The sequence below is a fragment of the Genypterus blacodes genome, unplaced genomic scaffold (genome assembly GCF_046128005.1).
Source record: "Genypterus blacodes isolate CSIRO-AG114 ecotype Tasmania unplaced genomic scaffold, CSIRO-AGI_Gbla_v1 ptg000064l_1, whole genome shotgun sequence".
NCBI classification, from domain to species: Eukaryota; Metazoa; Chordata; class Actinopteri; order Ophidiiformes; family Ophidiidae; genus Genypterus; species Genypterus blacodes.
This window is the reverse complement of record NW_027466876.1, coordinates 2185268-2208559: the sequence shown is the minus strand read 5'-3', so window position 1 is coordinate 2208559 and position 23292 is coordinate 2185268. Positions and strand designations below refer to the sequence as shown.

At 46.9% G+C, this 23292-nt stretch overlaps 1 protein-coding gene across 2 annotated transcripts; it reads right to left on the bottom strand.

Moving 5' to 3' along the window:
• Positions 1-22: 22 nt before the first annotated feature.
• Positions 23-22795, bottom strand: extl3 (exostosin-like glycosyltransferase 3). 2 transcript variants are annotated; one of them, XM_076155027.1, is made up of 7 exons: positions 22609-22795; positions 7899-8049; positions 4959-7581; positions 4307-4434; positions 3526-3670; positions 3219-3347; positions 23-2597 (listed from the first exon to the last, which is right to left on the bottom strand). In XM_076155027.1, the coding sequence occupies exons 3-7, from the start codon at positions 7092-7094 to the stop codon at positions 2388-2390; spliced, it is 2748 nt and encodes a 915-aa protein (XP_076011142.1). In that variant the 5' UTR covers positions 7095-7581; positions 7899-8049; positions 22609-22795; the 3' UTR covers positions 23-2387. The 2 variants fall into 2 exon arrangements, with proteins under 2 accessions (XP_076011142.1, XP_076011141.1); XM_076155026.1 differs by lacking the exon at positions 7899-8049.
• Positions 22796-23292: the final 497 nt, after the last annotated feature.

Sequence of the window (23292 nt, the reverse complement as noted above, 5' to 3'; positions counted from 1 at the left end):
AATAACTCCATAAGCCACGTGATGTTTTTAACAACGTTGAGTGTTTATTTCCATTCATCTGGCCTTCAATGGCATGTTTGACGGCGTCATCAGTCATCAGTCTGGTACAGTGCAGGCAGTGTTGCAGGTGGCTGGAGCCTCCGACCACAGAGGTGGATCAGACCCAGGAGCACATAGTTTTGACACAATTCCTCACAAACACCTAGCAGAATGCCTTCCCGGGAATGTTTCGTCCTCCGAGCCGCGGAAAACCAGCTGTGCCACCAGGAGGGAGGGGGAGAGGGGGAGAGGGAGAGAGGGAGAGAGGGGGGTGGAATACCAGCTGACCAAACCTCTGTCGAGTCAGCCAGGCAATAACGTCTGAAGGCCCCTGGAGCGCCAATAAAAGTGTGGAGACGCGAGCCGGGCGAGGTTATTGCGTGTTTACAAAAAGGTGCGCCGGGTTTTTCTAACTCCGGTGCAGCACAAACACAATTTAAGGGATCCTTTGAGCACTGTTGCTACATTACACAATTGCAAATGGGAATCTGTCGGATGTTATCGTTCGTCCTTTCACTTTCAAATGTTAGGGGACGAGGTCAGACAGAGGGCGGCAGCAGCAGCCAATTGGAGGAGGTATGGATCTTACATCTAAGACTTCAACCGGTGTCTGTCGACCGCTGCGGGGATCGAACTAATGACATCTTGGTGACGCCATGCCCTTCCCGACCACCGTGTTCCCCCTCTGTCAGCATTTCCTCCTCCACATTGGCCTGAATTCCCCCTCCAGCGTTCTGTGGCACATTCTCGTTTTCCTTCAACGGCTCGATGGCGGTGGAGCCACTCTGCGGTTGGAAGATAATAAACTAAGACATCCAGTTCAGTTTATTGTACGTGTCAATACTGTTTTAAAAAAAGAAGAAAAAAAGTCATTTCTTAAGAATATTTTCAATAAATATACAAGGACCATGTACTTATGAGAGTTTTTGTTTCATAAAAGTTTCCTCACAGTCACGACGTCACTCAAGAAAAAGTCCTACACGTTTCCATCACTGAAACACTATTATGAAAGGGATCTTTATAGGTTCTGACCAGACTACAGGAGTCCATCCAAGGTCAAATAAAGGACTACGGAACTATAATACATGATGGTGTGGGCCGAAATGGGCCAACGTCTGGTAAAAGTACCGTGCAGAGAGTAGAGAGTTGTGTGTGTGTGTGTGTGTGTGTGTGTGTGTGTGTGTGTGTGTGTGTGTGTGTGTGTGTGTGTGTGTGTGTGTGTACCAGACTGTGTCCCTGTATAAAGCGTCCAGGCTGATGCTGATGCGTCTCTCACGCGGCGCTGCGGATCAGCAGCTATCGTACCGATTTTGGCAAAAAGGAGACATTCACCGAGCAACGGTTAAAGTGACGTTTCAGTCTGAGGTGAGGATGCTCAATGGAGAGGGAGCGGGAACGAAAACGGGCAGCTTAGATCGGCCCACCTGTACAATTAAATACAGACGGCGACGAAAAAGCCAAGTAAGAACTAAACGACATCCACAAAAGCAGGATTGTTGGATTGAATGCGACTGCGCAGGTGTACCTAATAAACTGGCCAGGAGGTTAACTTTACAATCAGAGGAACCCTGATCCAATATTTCACTGGAAACATTGATCCTGATTACAACCAGATATCAAAACCTAATTAATGCGGCGGCTGGTTTTCACGACGTTTTGAGGCATTATGGTGACGGCTGAAGTGATTTTCCTCTCGACCGCACGACAATCCACCGTCCCTTTCCCCGCCTTCAGTCTGGGTCCCCTCTTCCTCTCTGGCTAAGATGTCCGTCTGTGTCTCGTCTCCCACAGGCAAGGTGTACACGTTTTAAGTGACGCCGTTACAAAAAAGAAAAGAAAAAGAGACATTGTTCAATAAAATACTTCTGACCGTCAGTGCTTCTCTTGTGTTCATGTACAAGATTGAAGTACAGTTTGTAACTGCAAAATTAAAATTACAAAAAAAAACGCGGAAACGATCAGTCGTATCACCGGGCTGTCAGTCAGTCGGTAACCGTTCGCTCCACTGCGAGTCTCTGTACACTGTGTACAACCACCGTCTCTCCTCAGCAGGCCGTTAAGAGGTGCAAATGACATCTGTAGTGGTTGATGATCGAGCATGATTGAAGAACATTTAAAAAGGGGAAGTTACATCCACTGAAATGACTTAATTTGTTGGCAGCAGTTCCTCTCCGCTTCCACTCTTGACATTTCCAGTATAGTTGTGTCCATTCCCCCCCCACCCTCCCCCGGGACGTCCTCGCTCCCCATCTGTGCTGTTATTCACCGCTCCGTACTCGTCGCCGCTCGCAGCGAGTGCCTGGGATCCATTCACGTCCTTCAAACTGGCTCTGTGTTTGGCTCTTGGGCTAGATGAACTTAAAGCACTTAGTCTTATCGTGGGGCAGGCGCGTCTTGAACAGCACAGAGTCCACGCGGAACTGCGTGTACAGCAGCGGCATGTAGCCGTACACCTTGACAAAGAAGTTGATGCATTTGTGGCGCTCGTGGAAGTGCGAGTCGTCGTGCGAAAGGGCCTGTGGGCAGCCGGGACAGCGGAAGGTCCAGCGAGACGTTACCTGAGGCGGAGACAAGAGAGGGAGTCGGTTTGTGAAGCGGCAAATTTTCACTTTGAAATGAGATGAGATAAGATGTCATGCGATGAAAATCTACGAAGCCCCATCACTTAATCTCCAATTGATTCGTCTGTTGGCTGGAGTGATGGACCCAAACGACATTGCTCATAAAAGTTGCCGTCCATTATTCATTAGAGGTTTTCCTAACGGGGAGCTGCTGTTGAGCAACACATTCCATCAGAGATGTCCTTCATTCCCGGGGGAGACACCCCCTAATATTAATGTCCCACTAAATCATAAAGGACTTAAACTGGGGGCTGCACACACATTTGTGTTCCTGCAACGTTCCTCGCTTGATTGCAATAATTATTTGTCTCGCCATAAATATATGCACTCTGGTAATAAATGTCCTTCCAATAAAAATCAGCGGGGGGAGAAAAAAAATCTGACACAACACACAAACTCGATCGTGTGTTTTGATTTATAATTTGTGCGGAATATTGGATGTGTCAGTTTGAGTAATGGCCCCGGCTAAGTGGGGAGAAATATAAATATGTGAGGCCTGAGGGTGGGTGGGGGGGTGGACGAGGTTTAGCTTAGCCGCTCCTCGCCTCCGTCACTGACCTTGATGGGCGGCTTGCGGGTGATGTGCGAGACCAGAAAGTTCATGGCGATGTCCTCGCAGTTGATGTACTCGTCCACCATGTCCCGGATGGCCTGCGGCATCACGTACGAGTACAGGTAGGCGTAGTACTGCAAGGACACGAGCACACGGCGAGAATGAGGCGGCGTCACGGGTAGGAGGCAGCAGGAAGATCGATAAGAAAAGGTGTTAATACTCAAGATAATTGTTTTAAAGTCAGTAGGTTGTGCGTGCGTGCGTGTGTGTGTGTGTGTGTGTGTGTGTGTGAGTGGGGTGTAAAAGTCTGACCTTGTGGAAAAAAGCAGCTCCTGTCAGGACCATGGAGAGCTCACAGGAGTAGTTGGAGTTGTACAGCCACGATTGGTGGTTGACGTCCCAGGCGTGATATCTCCCAGGAAAGCCCACGATGCGATCCCTGGCCTCTCGCCACACTCTGGAGGGAAAAAAAGATGCAAACCAAATTCAACAATTCCGATCAATTCATTTAGCCTCTTATTGTGGTGTTTGGATTGGATTCTGAGTGTTAAAGTGTGTGTATAAGCCCAACCCTGTGTGGCCGACACGCATCTGTTTCTGAGACGTGCCGTTTCTCTCTCGTGACCAATTAAGGCGTTATTTTGCAGCACTGCGACGGTTTGTGACAAGTTCAGATGTAAGGAGACCAAAAATTGTAGTCTTATTCTGGGCGCCGAGCAGACACTTACATTCACGTAGAGGAACGACGTGAGGCGTCCAATTTATCGGGAGAGATGTTTGGAATTTCTACCGCTGACAGTAACGTCACAATGGAAATGTCAGACTGTAATTCCGAGTTTTGAAGTGAGTGTGTGTGTGTGTGTGTGTGTGTGTGTGTGTGTGTGTGTGTGTGGCGGTGTGTCATTGTACCATTTAATAAGGTAAGTTTGAAACATTTAATGACGTATAACAGCCCAACGTGGTTAAACACACGACGTACTTAATCATTTCATTGGTTTAAGCGCGGCATTGATGTTCCGACTTTGTGAGAGTACTGGCAAAGAATCGTAAATAGCAGACGTGTGTAATGACCAAAACGGTTGCTGCCGCTGACCTGAACCCGAACATGATCTCGTCGTGGCGGAGGTGAGCGTCGTCGTCGATGGACAAGATGGCCTCTGTCTCCACCACGTCCCAGGGGAGGAAGCGGTTGTTGAGGCTGTTCTTCTCTGTGCGGACGACCTGCGAGACAAGACGAGACGAGACCGAGCACTTCAGCTGCAGCGTTCCTCATAATTAAATGCCGGTTACCATTTAAACAGGCAATCGTAACATTTGGGCCAAAAAAAGTAGGTGCACTTAATCTACAGCCTGGTGCTTTTTAACGTGTGCATTACCTAAATACACTCAAAGCCCTGACGGCTCTCGTCTCACAGACTGAAACTCTAGAGCTCGATGGAGCAGAATAGCTTATAATAGCTTAGATATCAGGGCTTAATTTCAAGCAGAGGTTGTATTATTCATACACATCAGACATTATGTTCTTTTAATCGCTACCATTTGTCTTCCTGTCTGCAGGATTTCAAGGAGATGCCAGTCGAACCAGCTCAGTGTAATGGACGCATTGGGCATTGAGACAACTAGACCTTGAGACAACTAGACATCGAGACAAGTAGACCATGAGACAACTAGACATTGAGACAACTAGGCCAGTCTAGTTTTGAAGACTCCTCCCCGTCTCATAAGGCTTCTGAGGGAGTACTCACCACAATAGGCAGGCCGATATCTGGCCATAAGAGGTCATCTGAAGGAGGTTTGGGTGAGTTCCACACCACCACCACCTTGTTCAGGTACGGGAGTCCGTTCAGCCTCTCCAGTGAGTTCATCAGCACCTCCTCCCGTTCGTACGTGAGCATGACCACTGTAAACTGTTCTCTGGGCACGTTCCCCCCTAGAGCCGCCTGGAACTCCTTTCCCGACCCTCCCGTTCCACCGCCTATGGGCCGGAAACCAGTGCCCGAGCCTAGGAACTTGGCCTCGGAGGGCAGCACAGGGTCCAGGGGCGTGTGCGGGAAAAGATGGAAAGGCCCCGGGGCGGCGTTCCATGACCTGTAGGTGTCAGCTGCCGTGTAAGTGAAGTTGCGGAGGAAGCGTGGCGAAGCGTAAGGAGGCTCCGTCTCCACGGGACCTAAGTCCAGATCTCCATTATCAGCCAGGTTGGCATCAGTTCCAGCCAACTTCCCCGCTTTGTGAGGGATTTCAATGGCGGGCTCTTCTCTAATAGGTGAGGCAGGAACCTGAATGCTGGTTCTGATGCTGGCTAAGATGGTATTAAGCACATTTTCAGAGGTAGAGAAGTACGTCTCCCACAGAAACCTGCCCTGGCGTCTCATAGCCAACATGTCATTGTCCGAGAGGCTACGCAGCAGGAAGTGCAACTCTGTGACACGAGGCTTGGGGACGATAATGGCGGCTTCAGTCCAGCGAATAAACTGGTGATAAGGGAGCTTTGAGTGGTCCCCCAACACAACTGGGATGGCCCCGACCTCTAGGGCTTCAAAAAGCCTCATCCCACAGCCAGCTGAGGCCACCAGCTGTCCGTCCCCTGGAGCGATCACCAAGGCAAAAGTAGTAACCTTGAGAACCTCCAACCTATCCTCCCTCTCTCCACACAGGGCCCACTCGGTGGCTAAACTGGGCCGTGGGTTCTTGCAGGTGAATTCCACCAGCACCTGATCCAGGTGGCTGTCCTGTACTGCCTTTAAGGTGCCAATAATGCGGTCGTCGTAGTCAGCCGGCGGGTCTCCTTCCATCTCCTCCTCAAATGATTGAGGCGGGGCTTCCTGTAAGCTGCTCCTCAGCGACTCCACCCGCTCCCCCTGGAAGGTGAAGAGGTATTTCCTCTTCACGGGAACCTGGGGGGGCACTTCCAAGAAGTTGGGCTCCGACAGGGCGTGGACCAGCGGTGACACGACCAAGTCAAAGCCCTCGCGGTACTGCTGCTCCAGGAAGGTGGACTGAGCAACAGCTGCCCGCCCTGTGCTCACATTATACAGGAAGTTCTGAGTCATGGACTTTCTAGAGAAATGCACAAGCACGTGATTGTGTCCGTCAGACCTCCAGTAGGGGAGAGCCTTCAGCTGCTTTTCCAGCTCTGAGGGTGATGGCGGTGGAGAGGAGGGGAAGTCCTGTAGCTCTCCCACCAGCACCAGATACAAACAGGCAATGCTGGGATTATCTGTTACATAAATGTTGCTTTTTACTGATGTGGCAAATGCCTGCTTAACCAGCGGGTCAATATACTCTCCCCATGGGTAGGAACCTGTGTCATAGACATAAACGGGAAATCCAGAGGTGAGAGGGCATCGTGCGTAGTCAAAACACGAGCGCAGGCGGCAGGTGCGTGCAGACTTGGGCGGCGGCAGGCCGGGGTCGTCCTTGTCTGGCAGTAGCCTGACAGGCAGCGACAGCTTGGGCTGGTTCTGGGCCATGAGCTCTTTATACGAGTGCTCCGTCTGACTGATGACATTCTTCAGCTGCAGCAGGTCCTGCTTAGCGCTGTCGATGCTGCGTTTGCAGGCCTCGATGCGCAGGTTGAGTCGGGCGATCTCCCCGTTGAGCTCCTGCCTCTTGGCCTCCAGCTGTAGCAGCTCCTCGCTGACAGATTCGCGGATGCGGCACAGATCCTGCACGTGCTTGGCCTCGCACAGCTCGCCGCCGGGCCGCGGCCCAAAGATACGCTTATCTGGGCCCCCTGCTTCATCAATGGTAGTGAGGTAGTAGTGGGCAATGAGTGGGAAGAAGACCAAGATGAAGAAGAGCATGAAACTGAGCCACGTCAGACGCACACGCCGCAACACCCATGGCTGGCCGCCGGCACCCCCGCCGCCGTTACGTTGCATTGTGAACCGCCTCAGTCTTTTCCTTCCCCCACCAAAGAACCGTTGCAATGAGGATCAGCAGCGGCCATGGTGGGACCTTGTCAGCAAAGCAAGGTGATAGATACTAAATCATCAGAGCTGGCGTCTTTCCCCTCCAATTGTTAAGGTCATTCAAGGCCGTTCACGTCCTCTGAAGGCTCCCGGGGGGTATTGGCTAGAGGTTCAGCCTCACCTGTATTCTAAAATGTCGACTGTGACATAATTTACAGGAGCCAGTTCCATATCTGTGGCAAGCTTTAGCGCTATGCTGAATCTATGTTAGCAAACAGTCCCGCATCTGGGGAGGGCTGCCCCTGGATGGGTGACGCAGGGTGGGCATGGCTGCTCACTGCTCCCTGGGATATCGTGGCCGACCGGTCGCTCTTGTCTGGACAGTGCTCATGTTTTGGAGGCTCATCAGAGGTTGTTCTGAAGACACTGCTCTCCTCTTTCGTCTTGGTGCAGCAACCTGGGGAGAAAAAAAAGGGCAAAATAATTACATGTAACAAATATGCAAGTTCCCAGTTGGATTAGATTTAAGAAACCATTACATTAAGTCATAGATTATTCAGGATGGAGAGCCACACAAAGGAATTGGGTTTATGCTGATCGTGATCGATCGATCGTGATCGATCATAAAAAATGCTAATTCTGTCAATCGTCTGTCAATAAGTCACAACCTTCATTGCAGCTTAGATTAGTAGTCTCTTGCATGAATAAGGACGGAGCAGCAGCAGCAGAGGGATGAGACGATCACGTGTGACTTGAAGGTTCACGTTAACATACCCATAGTCTGAGGACTGCAGCGAAGGTTTTGGTAGAAGTAACATTCTTTGAAATGTAAATGATGGCCATATAATTTCGCTCATGGTTGTCTCCTTGGGGGGGAAAGGTGCGCTCCATACATCAGGGATTTTCTTTCCACTTGCTTTCTGTCCTAGTCAAACAAAAAAGCAGCTCAAAACGGGGAACGGTGTAAAATGCTGACACAGGCCCCTGGAGCGTTCCTCATTAAAGGCCTCCTACCGCATCCTGACCTCACTGACTCGCATTACTGAGCATCGCTGATAACACTCCACCGCATCGTCAACCAGTCCAGAGAGAGAGAGAGAGGGAGAGGGAGAAAGAGAGAGAAGAATATGGCTCAGGTTTACATGGACACGCATCGCCTCCTTTGCCTTGTAAACATTCTCGCCTGGATTTCTGAACAGTGAGAGCAGCGATAAAGACCGACGCAGCCACAGAGAGAAGAGGGTAGATGATATAACAGTTTTACTTGATTAAAAGAAAGAAAGAAAGAAGTAATATCTCGCCCTACTGGTGAACCTAAACCTCTGAGGTAATAAGCCTTTGATTATGGCTCTTATATCACAACCCAGACGGATACAATCCTCAAAACGAACGCAGAGGAAGAAAGCAAACTCTCACTCAGTCTGTGCAAACTCAGACCGGCTCAGGTCCAACTCTCCTACACACAGAGACAATTTTCCCATAAAGATCAGGGCATCTTTTACCGATCCCTTTTCTGCTGACCGACTTAGGAATTCATTGATCGATTGTTCCAGCACTATCAAACATATCTGAACTGAGCTGAAGCTATAAATGTTAATGTGCCCCTATTTCAGACAACTAGAACTGTTTACCATACAAACCGTGCAGCTGGATTTTGCAGCTGGGGCCTTCACATTACATGTTCTCCGGCGTATTCAACAATTACATTCAAACATTTCTCCAGACCCTTTCCATAACCGACAAATTTCCTTAACTGCATTTCCTGTCCAGCGTCTTCATTTCTTCAGAGCTATGACATCTATTTGCACTGCAATGCTCGCTGTAGGCTCGTACGTCTCATAGCAACCGCTGCAATCTCTAGACTCTGACTGGCTGGTGTCCTAAAATGATACAAGAGGAGGAGATAAAAATCTCTCCTTCTCCCTTCTCGGGCTCATTTGCAAAGAATTTCCAGGCCTGGAAAACACAAATGCCATGACTTTCCGAGATTTTCACCAGAGACTAAATCTTCAATAACTTGGATCAGTATCAGGAAAGAATTACTTCATTTTCATCAAGATCACTGGACTCTAATTGGTGGTATACGTCGTATAGTTGCAGCAGTTCTTCAACATAGACGCTCTAGTCCTGGAAAAAATGCATTCTGTGTCCGCTGGATTGTGGAGTAACCGGGAGGGAGGATTACAGTTAAAACTCTGAGGGCGGATGACCCTTTGAATGCTGGCCCCCACCCTGCTGCTCAGTGATGTGCCCGAGGTGATGACTGACCGAGAGGCGACTATCACAGCGGTCTGATTAATTGCCGCGTAGCTGGCGGTGTCATCGGGGTAATGGTGGACAGATGCTGGCAAATACTGCTGCTAGGTCTGAGCTGGAGCTGTAAATGGAACGCTCTGCCTGTGCGCTGCTGCTGCGTTTCCCAGAGGCAGAGGCGTCCGATCGCATCTGCAGACCGGCTTCTCACACTCGGATAATTCAGGATGCGAAAAAGGCGTGCGAGCAGCATCGACCGTACTGGACTGATATCGCAAGGATCGATTTTAATGCCATCTTTTCCAACCCCTATACTGTGAGAGACATACAGACACACACACACACCATCTGCTGTGATAGTACATGAAGCCAATGGCCGTAAGGAAACCCGATCCCTCTTTAATTCACAACACAGCCATGAAAATAATAATAATTCTATTCCATTTATTGATTCCTTTAGATTATGAGATGCAGTTAAGTCTTCATGACATTCAGATTTTTTCTTTTTATGTAATATCTCCCCTATTGATTAAGCATAAATATTTAATTCCTCATAATGTCGATAAGCACAAACGGATAAATTATGCAACCGCACTTCAGAGGGCTAAATTCCTGCTACACTAACAAATTAAAGTGTTCGTCATCTTCTCAAGGTGGTCAGAGACGCAAAACCTTTTGATCTACAGTCCCAGTTATTCAGTCGGCTGGTTTCCTGTCTGGCCTGTGAGCAATGCAGAATACCAACAGCAAAACAGTCTGTTGTTCATTTGAAGGTCCATGAACGGAGCGTTTGAACACAGACAGTCGTTATCTCGAGCCACAATCAAAGAACAGAAGTGGTGAAAATTAAGGTTTTGTACTGAAAAATGCATCACCTCTTGATAAGTACCAGGCAGGTCTGGGCAAAGTGCCTTCGTTTAAACTCAGCAGTCTGACTAAAGAAGCGGGAGGCATGCCGGGAGGGCGTGGGGGGGGCTGCTACCCTTTTCACAGACATTGCAGGGCAAAGCGCTCCTATAAATATTTCAACAATGTCACTGACGAACTGGCAGGGCTTCCAGTATGCTGTATTTACACTGCTAGCTAGGAGGAAGCATGGTCCAGGTTCCCTCACACATGGTTCATATCAGATGTAAACAGGGAAGGAAAAGGAGAACCAGATCTGTTCAGTTTCCTTATTTTCGTACAATTCCAACTCGCACGTCATGAAATAATATGAGCAATGCAGCCAAGGACACACACACACACACACACACACACACACACACACACACACACACACACACACACACACACACACACACACACACACACACACACACACACACACACACACACACACACACACACACACACACACACACACACACACACACACACACACACACACACACTTTTCTCCAGCTTAAAATATAATGAAGTCAATGTGGGCTTTTAAGGATGCTTTGGAAAGTAATAGTAATAATCATTGACGTCTCGTTTGGGCCTCTGCAGAACATGTGTGCTGTAAGAGGTTGACACCATGTTAACAGGTATCAAATACAGACTATTTGAAAAGATTAGGTATGGAGAAGAAACAGACCAAAATTGAAACTAAACTAAACTAAACATGGACAGAGTGAATGTAGTGTAAATGGCTCTGCGAAGGAGCAGGAAACCCAACGATAATCCAAACAAAACAGGTTTCTGCTTGGACACCTTATCGGGAAAAGCAAGGACAGATAGCAATGAGTGAGAGTTAAACATTCGGAGCGACGGATGATACAACAGTACTGGTTAGTTGCAGGATGTTTGGGATTTGTTCTGAGCATTTGATCGAGCATCTGACAGATAGCGAGACTAACAGAGGGATCCGAGGCCTGACGGAAAGATCACACAGCTTGAATTTTCTTTAACAAGTCCCCGAGCAGCAAGGATCTAAGAGGTGGCTACTGGGAGGACTGGAGCTTTGATTTTTCCTGTCTCAGGGAAAAAGTGAGAGCAGATTTCCAGACCGCTGCAAGGTCTCTTTATCAGCTCTTATCGTACGACTGAACAATCAATACGAAAGTACAAATAAGTGCTGCCATCGAGCCATCTGCGGGGTTTTGTGAGAACGGGCTCCGCCAGTTACAAAATGTTCAGCAACCCTTGTGATTTCACAATTATCTTCCATTCCTTGCCTTTCCTTGTGCACCCGTGAGTCACGCGTACGCAGCCACAATTTCGCAGAAGTTCTGGGAGAAAAGTTCACCCGCACTGACACCTTCATATTTTTCTGCTGACAGCTACTTAGCACTTCCACTGCGCCGCTACTTTTAGGACCAAATACTGAACACTGATAATACGCTTAGTGTTCCCATTCATGAGGTGGGCGTCTAAAGTATTAGATATAGTTTGACAACTTTATTTGTTTTTACACGGTTCTCAGGTTTAGATGATGTAAGAATGGTGAGAGAGAAACTAAGGATAGGAATAGGATGATATCTTTATGTGTTTAGCACATATTGAACACAGACAGACAAGTAATCTTAACGTAAATATATCAGTAAGATTAAACACATTTGTCCTATTTTTACAACATAACTAGCCTTATTCAAACTTTTACTCAAAGACATCATGATGGTCGATGCTGAAGGGATTGACGGTTTGGGTTACAGCTCCAGACTATCTTGGTAAAGACACAAACATTCTAATCTCTAAAAGTCTATGTCCGTGTTTTGTCTGTCCCCCAGGCTGTGCTTTTTTTTTTTTTTTTTAAAGCGAAGAATGAAACAAGAGGCAAAAATCCAAATATACACACCTCCCTATGTGCTGCAGCAATGGGCACAGGCCTCTGGAGGTGATGCTGTTTGGAAAGAACTCATCAAACCTGCAGGGACTTCAGTTACCCTGAAGCCTCTCCTGGAGAAAATGGCTGCGGCTCAGCGTGCTCGCTCGCAGACCTTCCTTTCCCCGTAATTAATTGTGATTTCATGGATGAGATGGAGGTAGGGTATTCTCTGCGGAGGTGATGGGAAAAGAACAGATGAGGCAGCTGTGGTGGAAGGTACAGTCACAGGCCTGTGTGAGGGGGAGCAGCTGTTGTGGTTATGGATCACGGCTCATCGGCAGACGGCTGGCTGAGCCGCTGCGACGACCTTTCTCCCCCGCGACACGCCGAGGTAGCTCGAGGACTCGCCGCTGGAAAAGCCAGGCATTGTTGCTTCTCGACGGCGGCCTGCTGCGACCGAAGATGCTTAACTCTGCCACACGCTTCGCTGCAGCCTCGGCTTGCACCGCTTTGGAAAAACAAATCGAGATGCGATGTTTTACATTTTTGTGGTATCGCTGGAATATTTATTGAAGCCAAATGAAGCTTTCCTTATCGACCAATAGAATCTGTCTTTAGAGGCACGGACCATTCAGTAGTTCACATTCCGGTAAACATTAACAACTGAAAACACTCACTCACTCACTCACCCATTAATGATCAAGTCTCTACTGGTACATTGATGAAACACTGTCTCCTTTCATAGGCAACGAAAATCCCAGAATACTTTCAAGAACAACCATGATCACTGAACTGCACATTAACGTAAACAGCAGCAGCAGCATAAACAGCTTCTCCAACACAATAATAACGCATAAGCCAAGAACAACAAGGAATAAAGAAATCACAAATATATGAAGCTGATCAATACGTAGGATTTAATAGACGCAAAGAAGAGCCAACAAATCCCTTCTTCTTCCTTCCTCCCGCCCTTTAAATCATCCCTCAACTATTTCCCTGAAGCTTCGCCACAAAACAGGAAAACCGGACGCTTGCGGACCCTTGCAATGCGAAAATTGCAGTTGGGAAAGAGTGTGACATTCTCAATGTTGCGAGAGGAGAACGCGGCTTACCACTGTTCGTTTTTGTTATCTTGCAATTTGGAAGTGATGACAATGAGGGCGTTGTGATCATCTGGGGTTTCTATATTACGATTAACACAGCATGGGGGAAATAAAGATTGCCTTCCATGTGGTCCACCGCCTACACCATGTAAAATATAGTGTGTGTGTGTGTGTGTGTGTGTGTGTGTGTGTGTGTGTGTGTGTGTGTGTGTGTGTGTGTGTGTGTGTGTGTGTGTGTGTGTGTGTGTGTGTATAATATTACAGATTTGTGCAGAGGCAGACAGACGGCGAGATGTAGGTAAACCAAAAAGGAGAGATAACCAGAATGAGAGGGAGAGAAGGATTGTGTTCATCGTGACAGATGGGCCTGGGTGCATTCCAGCCGCCAAAGCTCCTGCAATATGACAAAGATTACACAGGAGAGCGGTTCAAAAATGGCACTCGTCCTTGAAGGATTGCGCGCCTTTGTCCTAAAGGAGACGATCCAAGGTTAAAGCGAATCTAAAGCGTTTGCAAAGAAGTGGACTGTGCACAACCTGACTGGATATGTAGACAATTTCAGTGATGAGGCGCCGCCTTTGTAAGACTAAGCGGAATGCGTCGCACTGCTGGCTGCGACTGTTGCTAATATGTCACGAAACACACTGATGCAAACCGCTCCGTTGCCTTGCAGGGGCGAGGCAAGTAGAAACCCGCCGCCGCACTGGTGAGAACACAGAGTGACAGCCAATTAGAGTAAGACAAGACATTCAGAGGCAGGACTCCTCCAGTGTCCAGCATGGAATGGCTTTCACGTTCTTCTAATGAGAACTCGGAAGGAAAATAACTCCTGAGGGATGCTCTGACTTTTTAAAATTTTACTGGCTTTGTTTTCCCCTTCAGCCGGAAAAATAAATCACAACTGTAGGCGTGAATTCTGTAGAAAAGGTGATTACAGTGCCTAAACGGAGACGGATCGCTTGAAGATGGAGGCTGCTTCTCTTTCCCTTTAACAGACCTTTCCCAGAGTGGACATTTCGACTCATCAGAGCAAGAAACTGATGTAAATAAAAAGAAAGAGACTAAAAGATGGCGAGTACTAAAGCATGCAGTCACTTACAAATAATTTTGTACCACTTCAAAGTGAAAGGATTACATCTTTTCCACAGAATGGCTGCTACAGAGTAACTGACAGACTCTCCATTGTTGAGGCTCACATGCACGGGATGAGTTGTGCGCCGAACAGCCTTGAGGCCAAATGCAAGACTAAAGGTTCTTCATGTGGGAAGAGGGGCAGCGTGTGGAACATTGTGGGACGCAGCACTCTGTGAGGCCTTGGTCCAAAAATCTCACGTGATGATCTCGAAGGTCGCAAAAGTCATCCTAGGATTATAGTTTTGGATTGACAACACATCTAAGATCGCAACGTCCCCGCACCACCAACAGTCTGCGGTGCCTCCCAGATGCTCTACCCACGCCTGATTTAGCTAATGAACATGAAGGCCCTCTGCACTGTGCTGTTCAAGGGACAAGATTGAGAACCACTGGTCTCAATCTGTGTTCCCCCCCCCCAGGTTTGGAAGTCCAGAACTGCTGTGGCGACGCTGTGGTGTTCGGAGGCGACTGTGGTGCGCTGCTGATTACACGTTGGAGGTGGCCAGTGTTGACTTGGGTTTTCGATAAATTTCACTTCAACCAACGGGGCAGAAAATGTTAGACAGGGGGACGAAGGCAGAGAGGAGCAAGACAAACCAAAGGCAGAACTGAAACTTGTCTGCACAGAGAAAAGAGAAGCTATTATGTGCTTAAAAGAATCGAAGGTGTCGTGGCAGACCTTACGCTGCTATATTTGCGAGTGCACACTTCACTACGGTTGCGTCTTTCGTTCTGCTGACACGTATCAATGAGCTGCCTGAGCTATTAATTCGCCTTCAAAGCTGGGGTTGATGTTTAAGAGCTTGCAGAATCCATCAAAGACACTGCAGCTTTGGCTTTCATCGCCAATTAGGGAAGAGATTACAATGGTGCACTCGCTTGGAATAACATTTTTCTGTCTGAATTTCAGGAAGAGGAAGCAAAGGGGGTGGCTTCCAATTTTTGGATAAATATGGCGAAGTTGAAAGGTTTCTGCTCCCCACTGATTGTATGTGCCGTCCAGCTGGAACGGGCATGTCTGGTCTTGTTTCTCTGCAGGCCGTAAAAACCTTTGAAGCAGCACTCGTGTTCAACAGCTCCCTTGCACAGAAGCAGGTTTAATCTCACGATTTGGACGCTGTTTGTGTTCATCACAGCAGTTACGAGAAGCAACAAGTGGCCAATATTCTTTGATAGCGACAATATACCAGCGAGCTCATATGTCTCTTCAGGGCGGAATGCCGATATTTCTCAGAGATCCAAGTCTAAATGAGCGTTTTAGCCACAGAGTCACATGCCCGGAGACATCCTGCCGCATGTGATGCTCCGTCAGTGTTGTTGAGCATAGAGCATCTTCACAGAGCCTAAACAAGCCTAAGTGGCATTTCACCCATTCATTACCAAAAAATCTAATTACAGGCTGCCACATGGTACTCGTTTACTCAGAGAGAACAGAGATGTCTACAGAGAGAAATGGAGACTTCAAACACGGCTGGCACACAGCATTCTGCCCCCTCCGAGATTTCACGAAAGCACTGGCCCTGAAACTGAAACTTTAGGTTAACCAGCAGAGCTATTAAAAGAGAGCGAGGCTGATAGACTATTAGTACCTCACAAACTGTGGGTTACTAGCGAATTAAAACGGAATTAACTTCAATGGCAAGGCTCTGCGTGTGCGTCTGTATGAGAAAACGTCTTAAAAAGGTGAGAAATGAACAAATGAAAATCAACAGTTGGAAATAGAACATCCCAAAATCCCGTTCTAGTCCATTTCCCTCAAATATTGATGACACACACACAAAAAGGCAAACACCTTCCCTTAAGAAGTGCCTCCCTCATACCCGCATTGCCACTAAGCTGCATTAAAGTCCCTGTGAAACGGCAGAGACATCTGTTACTGCGGGATAAGAGAAGCAAAGGTAGTTTTTATTGCCTGGCTGTAGGACTGGATCACTACATATTTCACAGGTGTTTGTATTGTCAACACCCTCGTACCTTGTATCTCAAAACTCTTTCATGCAACAGTATGGACGCTATTGCCTGTATCCATTTGTATACTTACATACACATATCTATACAGTAAATCGTCTTCTTTAAACCCTTGTACTTTTTATTACACTCACTCACTTTGACCTGTTCTGCACTAAGACATCTTCCCCCTTGCTTAAGTTCTCCCCAAGTATGTGAAACAGTCGCAGTGCTTCCTCATTTTCCTCTTGAAGGTTTTCCTCTCTTCATCCCTTTCTCAGTATCTTGAGGTGCGGTCGGTACTAAAAAAGGGAGTCAGATTATCTGAAACCCCCTTGCTGTGAAATGACAAAGTGGGGGAGTGCAGGTATTCAAGCCCATTTCATGCAGCGAATGGCTCGGCTTTCCATCATTGCGTCCATGGTTACAATCCACTTTCTGCCGGGCGAGTACTTTCAAGGAGAGATGTGAAAGTGTGCGCTGTTATCCCCGTTTATGTGACGAATTGCATCCAGATCACAAAGGCGCACAATTACGAGAAACGCCACATTTCCTCTTTCTGACAGCAGCTTTATGAAGCTTACATTGACAAAGCAATGCCTCTCCTTGCTGCTTTCCACGTGTTTAACGGGGTCTCGTGCCATAAACATTATGGATTGAGGTTTTGCCTTTATTACTCCATATTTATAGGCTGCTGCGTTCTCAGTTCAAAGAAGACATGTTGTTTGACCCTCTGGTACAATAAAATAGTGTAGTATTGATTGTTCACTTCGCTTCCCTCTTAGTTGAAAATATACTACTGCACCAAAGTCACAGAGGGAGAAAGAAAAAAGTGTTTCTGCTGTTATGCAGAACAAAGTGAAATTAAATTCCTCTCATTAATCAAGTGCTTGAGACACTTCACAAGACTAAATGTCATCATTTTGATAGGCAGGGCCAACCTTAATTAGTCGACCGGGCTTTAATCAAGCTTTATCTGGAACAAAGTGAATCCAGCCGTGAATCCTGCCGTCACAACGCCAAGAAGTTAACAGCTTAGCGTCGGAACAGTTTGTCCGAGACAGGAAGAAGAATGGGGGCAGGAAAAAAAAATCAAGAGTCTTTTTGTATTCCGGAGAGGAGGCTTGTTTCGGTGATTGAATACATGTCAAGTTCCCTGCAGCAGAAGCGCTCGTGTGTCGAAAGAAATCTCCCCCTCTCACTGTCGGCATATATCTGAGCCGGAGCTGAGTGACGTGCCCTAGGGCAGAGTGTCCACCCGATCCCGCTTTCCTGTACGAGTGCCGGGGATACGTTAACCAGACTACACTGGAAGTCGAAACATCCAGGACGCGGCAATTGAATCTCCACATCTCCTGATCATGAACTGAATATTAAATTCCTGTAAACAGACCAATAAGGCGGCAGCTGATTTGAATGGTGATACCAAAGGAAGCCAGGAAGCTCCAGTATTGTGCGACAGCAGGACAACTCAGTATACAGATAGTGTGACGTTACAAGACTAAACAATTCGGAATGTGGGATTTCTACAACCAAAATGCACCAGTTAAAAACATTCAAACCAATTCCATTCATGTGAACGCCTTATTCCTATTTTGACCTTCAATACAATGAAAATAAAATTGACAACAGCACTACACTATTACTAAAACAGGATCCATTCTGATTTGATTAAAGGTATGTTATATTGAGTTAACGGTCCAACAAAAGGTGAGATCCAAAAAGAACACTGTGTTGAAGGACAAACTTTGAGAAGAACCCGAATCTATCATCTAGTCCGGACTATTTTCAGCTTTAAACATCTTCTCTGTCTATTGTGTCTAGATATGTCACAGGAGGGGAATTCCAAATGATTAATGTTGGCGATTTTCCTCTCCATTCGCCTTGAAAAAGTTGTAAATAGCTGCGCACTCAGAATAGCCTGCACACGGAAGTACAACTCCAAATATTTGCTTGGACGACTGGAACTAATAGTGAGGTCTTTGCCAATTCCCTCTCCCAGCATTAATACCACTTTGAGCCAGCGCAGCAATATCAACATTTTGGCTAAATCCCTAAGTAGGACACGGCTGTAAGCCATGATAATCACACCGGAATAACTGCCAAAGTTTGAGCGCCGCCCTTGCTCCCTAAATGAGTACCGGCTCAAACTTAACCTACTTGTAAGTGATAGCGAGCATCAGTAACTTATAATCAGACGTTATGATCGGAGTATGGTATTGATTAAAATACCTCTTGGTCAACCCTGGCTTACCACATGAAATAGTAGATGTTTGCGGGCAAGACAGTAAAATTAACACACACACACCGGCCCCTAAAGTCGGTCCCAACACATAAATCCTGTTATCCTCTTGCCGGTGCAGCGGCTGCAGTCCCACTGCTGTGGCCATCCTCAGAGATCTTCCTCTCTCTCCCCTCCCTCCTGTGCAGGCCTGCGGAGCCCAAAACAGACTGACTCAGCCTCGGCAACAGCTGCCGCTTCCCTGCAAGCCTCGTCCTCCAGACACTGATGGATTGTGGGAGGGGAGCCAGGGTGATTAGCTCCTGACATGGGAGAATTATTGTGGTGCGCCTGTCCCAAAAGAGATCATACCAAGTGCACCGAGTGTCAATGTAGGAGTTCACACGGCCCTTAAGGCAACACTGTTAATGCCAAATGAACCTGACAAAACTACAAGGATTAAACTCGGCCGTGTCAACAACAACTGGCAGTGTGGTGGGAATTGATGCATCGTCACTCTAGCTAGAATAAGAGAAGATCACAGTGTGTTTTGGTCACAAACTCCACTGCCCTTGGTGAATAAGGGTTTTTGTTTAGAGGAGTTCATGCTTGAAAAACAAATGAGCCGATTTGATGAGCATGGTGGATGTTTTGTTTGCCTACTCTGCCAGATGTAAAACTAGTGCTCCCATCTCTCACTTTTCCCACCATTCACTCTGAAACGGCTACGCGCTGCCGCATCTGTTCGTATCGGAAATTTTATTCACGCCATTTATCTTGCTGCCCTGCTGTTATTCAATAAGAACACGGTACAAGCTAGGTTAATAAAGCTTCGTTTGAGTGGGCAGGAGATCTTATGAGAGAGCTGGAGCCGGCGATGTTTATCAGGTTTACATCACAGACTGGGAGAAGTATCTACTTTTCCACGACAGTTGTTTCACCCCGTCAAAACTGCGTCCCCACTACGCCGCATACAAGCCAAAAGATGTTCTTTCATTCTACTTCAGTAGCAGCGAACCTTCAGAAGTAGCAGGAATGTGAGGGTGGAGTTGCCTTGACAGTCCTTAGCCAACCTGTCCACGTCATGACTGCACAGTAAAACTGAATGTGCCCCTAGTGGACAAGTAATGAAGACCATAGACGAAGGTATGGAATTGCATAAAAAGGAACTGGTCTCACATTTCACTGTGTAACCCGCACACATTGTTGGAGGCGTGTTCACCCACCTATTCTTCCACCGCTTCATCTTAATAAGCAGACCTCTTCTTGAGACTGTGTGGGTGTGTACATGCCACGCTTGACTGACATCACCCTCACTCTGTCTCACTAATAGGCTTGTTGCACCTTGTTTGGATGAGGTAGGGGGCAACTTGCACCTATGGATTTATGCGAGGCAGCAGAAGAGGAAGAAGAGTTTGGCTCAGTGTTGTTCCACCCAAACAGACTTTAGATACAGATCTGTTTATCCGACGTATGCATGATCACTTCTGTACTTTCTCACTCGCCGAGCTAAACATTGCCAACGATGGCGGTCAGATTATGGTGTTAATCACGTTGCCTCGCTTCTCATGAACGCTCAATGTACATTAGGGATATTTATAGACATTTCAGTGCCTTGTCACTGAAATGTCCGGTTGGGTCGTCCTCTCTTGTGTCATGTTCTCACAACCTCCAGCAGCCTTCTGCTATTTCAATTTCAATCTACTAGTACCTCATATTGCCTATTTTACATTTCATATTCCTGAATGCTGTGGTACAATCTAACCATAATTGCGGGGCGAAGTCTCAGGCTAAATTCAATTATTTCATGGTTAAAAAATACAATCCTTAATAATCTGTATAGGCCAAGACTTTTTCTCAGGGAGTTTGTTCCCCTTTCTTAACTCAAAACACAAGCACGTCTTGCTTCACCGTTGGCAGACGGATCGCGATTACCCACTGTCATTGTTTACATATCTGCCTCAGATAATATAAATCAGACGGGGGAAATGCCTCTGGCTGAAAACAAACCTCTGGAACCAAAGCCAGTAGTTGTGCAAATACGTTTCAGCCGACGTTGTGCTGCGTTCGCCGGCCACGAGAGGCAACCGATACATATCTGCAATATACACCTCCGTCTGACGGAACTTGCTGCCCAGAGTCCGCCGCCTCACGCGCATTCAGGAGAGCTGACCGGTGCGGCGATAAGGAGTCTGATGAAAACTGGTCATGCGGGACAGGCAGGGAAAATCAGAAACTCATGAGAACTCTGCAGTCTGTAGCGTTTGCATTGCTGCAGCCTCTATATGCAGTACGAGTTTAATATTCCTTATTTCAGGGGGAAGAAAGAACAAACTACAGGCTTTTTTGGGGTTTTCCCTGCAACATCAGTTTTCTGTGCATGGTTGTGCTCAGTAAGTTTGCTTTCCCACGCAGGTCTTGACTAAGCCAATGAAAGACAACAACAGAAATATTTGACTCAGATCCTTAATTAATAAAAGGGATTTGTTCTTTGATAAAATCATCCTCTACAGTATGTTTACAAGAGGCTTTCGGGAACTGGATCAGATGCGTAAAGGCTCTGCTGATGCGCTCGTCCCTCACCGCCACAGATAAACATACAAGGAGCAACGCAACAGTGGACCAAATACTCTGAGGGGCTATAAAACGATGAGTTCTCAGCTTAGGAAACTGACTGGGGATAAGATTTACTGGTGACTGAAACATGTTTAAGTAGTAAAAAAATAACTCTTGCTGTAACCTCAGCGTTCCCACAACACACACACACACTGAACCAAGCCCTAATGGTAGCTGCTGGGTTAGATCCCAAATTACAAGGGGCTGACCTCACTCACCTCGCAGGGGAAAGCTGGCTGATGAGGACACAGCACGGGATCACTTGACCAGTCCAAATCAAATGCCATCTATATACACACAAGGGTGGCAGACTATAGAGAAACTAACCTATAAACATGGTAGTAATTTGTATTGCAGATAGAGCCACTTTCAGATCCCTTACTATTATGAATGAATGAATGAATCAGCCCAGACAAGCAACTCTCACTGAATATTGAATGAATATAAAAAAAAGTCATGAAATTTATCGTTACCTTGTTTAATGGGTGAAAGGTCAAAATGGCAAAGTCAGACTTCAACTGCGTTTAGGCCTGAAACAGCAATCAATGTGTCTGTCAATTGAAAATAAATAAACTATTCCAATATGCTAGCTCTGTGAAACACTACAGAATGGGACGGATCCAGGCATTTACATGGAGATCTGACTTCATTGTCAGAGAAGAAGTGAGAGTGGAAGCGGGACAGGCACATCATGTGAGGAGGCAGGGATGCTGAACAAAAGCCACAATCATGGGTGGCAGCCAGCAATAACCACGACACGTTGGCCTGGTTTGTCCATCTTGTACAACTCACGGATACTATGGAAACTATTTGACTACATGTCCGGGTCAGAACTTATCAATCAAGAAAGACGTAACTAGGAGTCTTATGTATTTGCATGTTCATCATAAGTCGTATTATCGTATGGAATATCGCATCGTATAGAAAGAAGCATTGAATTAAAGTGTAGAGCTGACATTACATCGATGATAAAGAGGCGGAACATGCAGGAGGGTACAGAGCTGAAACCCTCGGTTAAATGTGGGTGCTTGCTTACTAAAACACAATTTAATGCGCTTAGAAGCCAAACATTTCAGGTGGTAGCCTTCGTTACCTATTAACACGGATACACACCGATTACACCGGCTTGGTTGACGTGTGCCTCGGCAGAGATCAAAGCAAAACACACTCACGACTTACAGCGGCTACTGAAAAACGATTACAACTCAGGCTGAAAGTGTCTCACCGAAGCAGAAAACGTTAACACTTCGCAATCAAAGCCGCGTAGAATTTCCGCACGGAGGTCAAGAGGAATGACAGACGTATAGAAGGTTTGAAAGAAGAACGGGGGGTGGGCTGCAGGGGAAAAGGCACAAGGGGGCCATATGTCTCATCTAGCCAATTAGCTAGCCTGCTAGCCAGCAGTGGCCACAACAAGATTTATCCAGCAGTCCAATGTTAGCTCCCGTCGCCACTCACCCAGTGTCAGGAGTCCAGATCCGAAGTGAGCCGCTATAACCCCGCGTGTTGAGTCAGAGCGTGAACATGTCGCCGTGTTTGATCTGCACGGATTCACTGCGTAGATGCGTCCTCGGCTCCCACTGCGCACAGCTCCATTAAAAGCTGCATTGTTGGAGCGACGCTGGACAAACAGCACACACAGCACACAGACACCAAAGCATTGTGGGAAACCGTGTTGATGAACGCTGCTAGCCAACGTCAAATATTGAGAAAAGGCGACGTCTGGTGGTGAGAATGGGAACTAAAAGGTTACGTGGACGTCATCAATGTCACACATCGCCATTCTTTAACTAGAAGCCTGAGAACTAAAACACAAACTAACCCATACCTCTTTAGTTAACTCAGTTAGTGTCTCGTCGATGCTTTGGTCTTTGCTATTATCATTGCGTTAGCCTCTACAGCCTCAAAAGCATTTATAATTGTTATCACATTCTGCCAAATGCTGATTAGAGACTCATCATTAATCAGAGTTTGTAAAAATTGGCGGACTTCCCCTTTGGACATGTACAGAAAATAACGGGTAAAGAAACTTTGATGGCACATACCTCCATAATTTAATAATTTGAGATAAAGTCGTTCCATGATTTTAATGAGAATATAATGATTTGCTGGTCATGGCATGCATTAAATAATTATACCTTT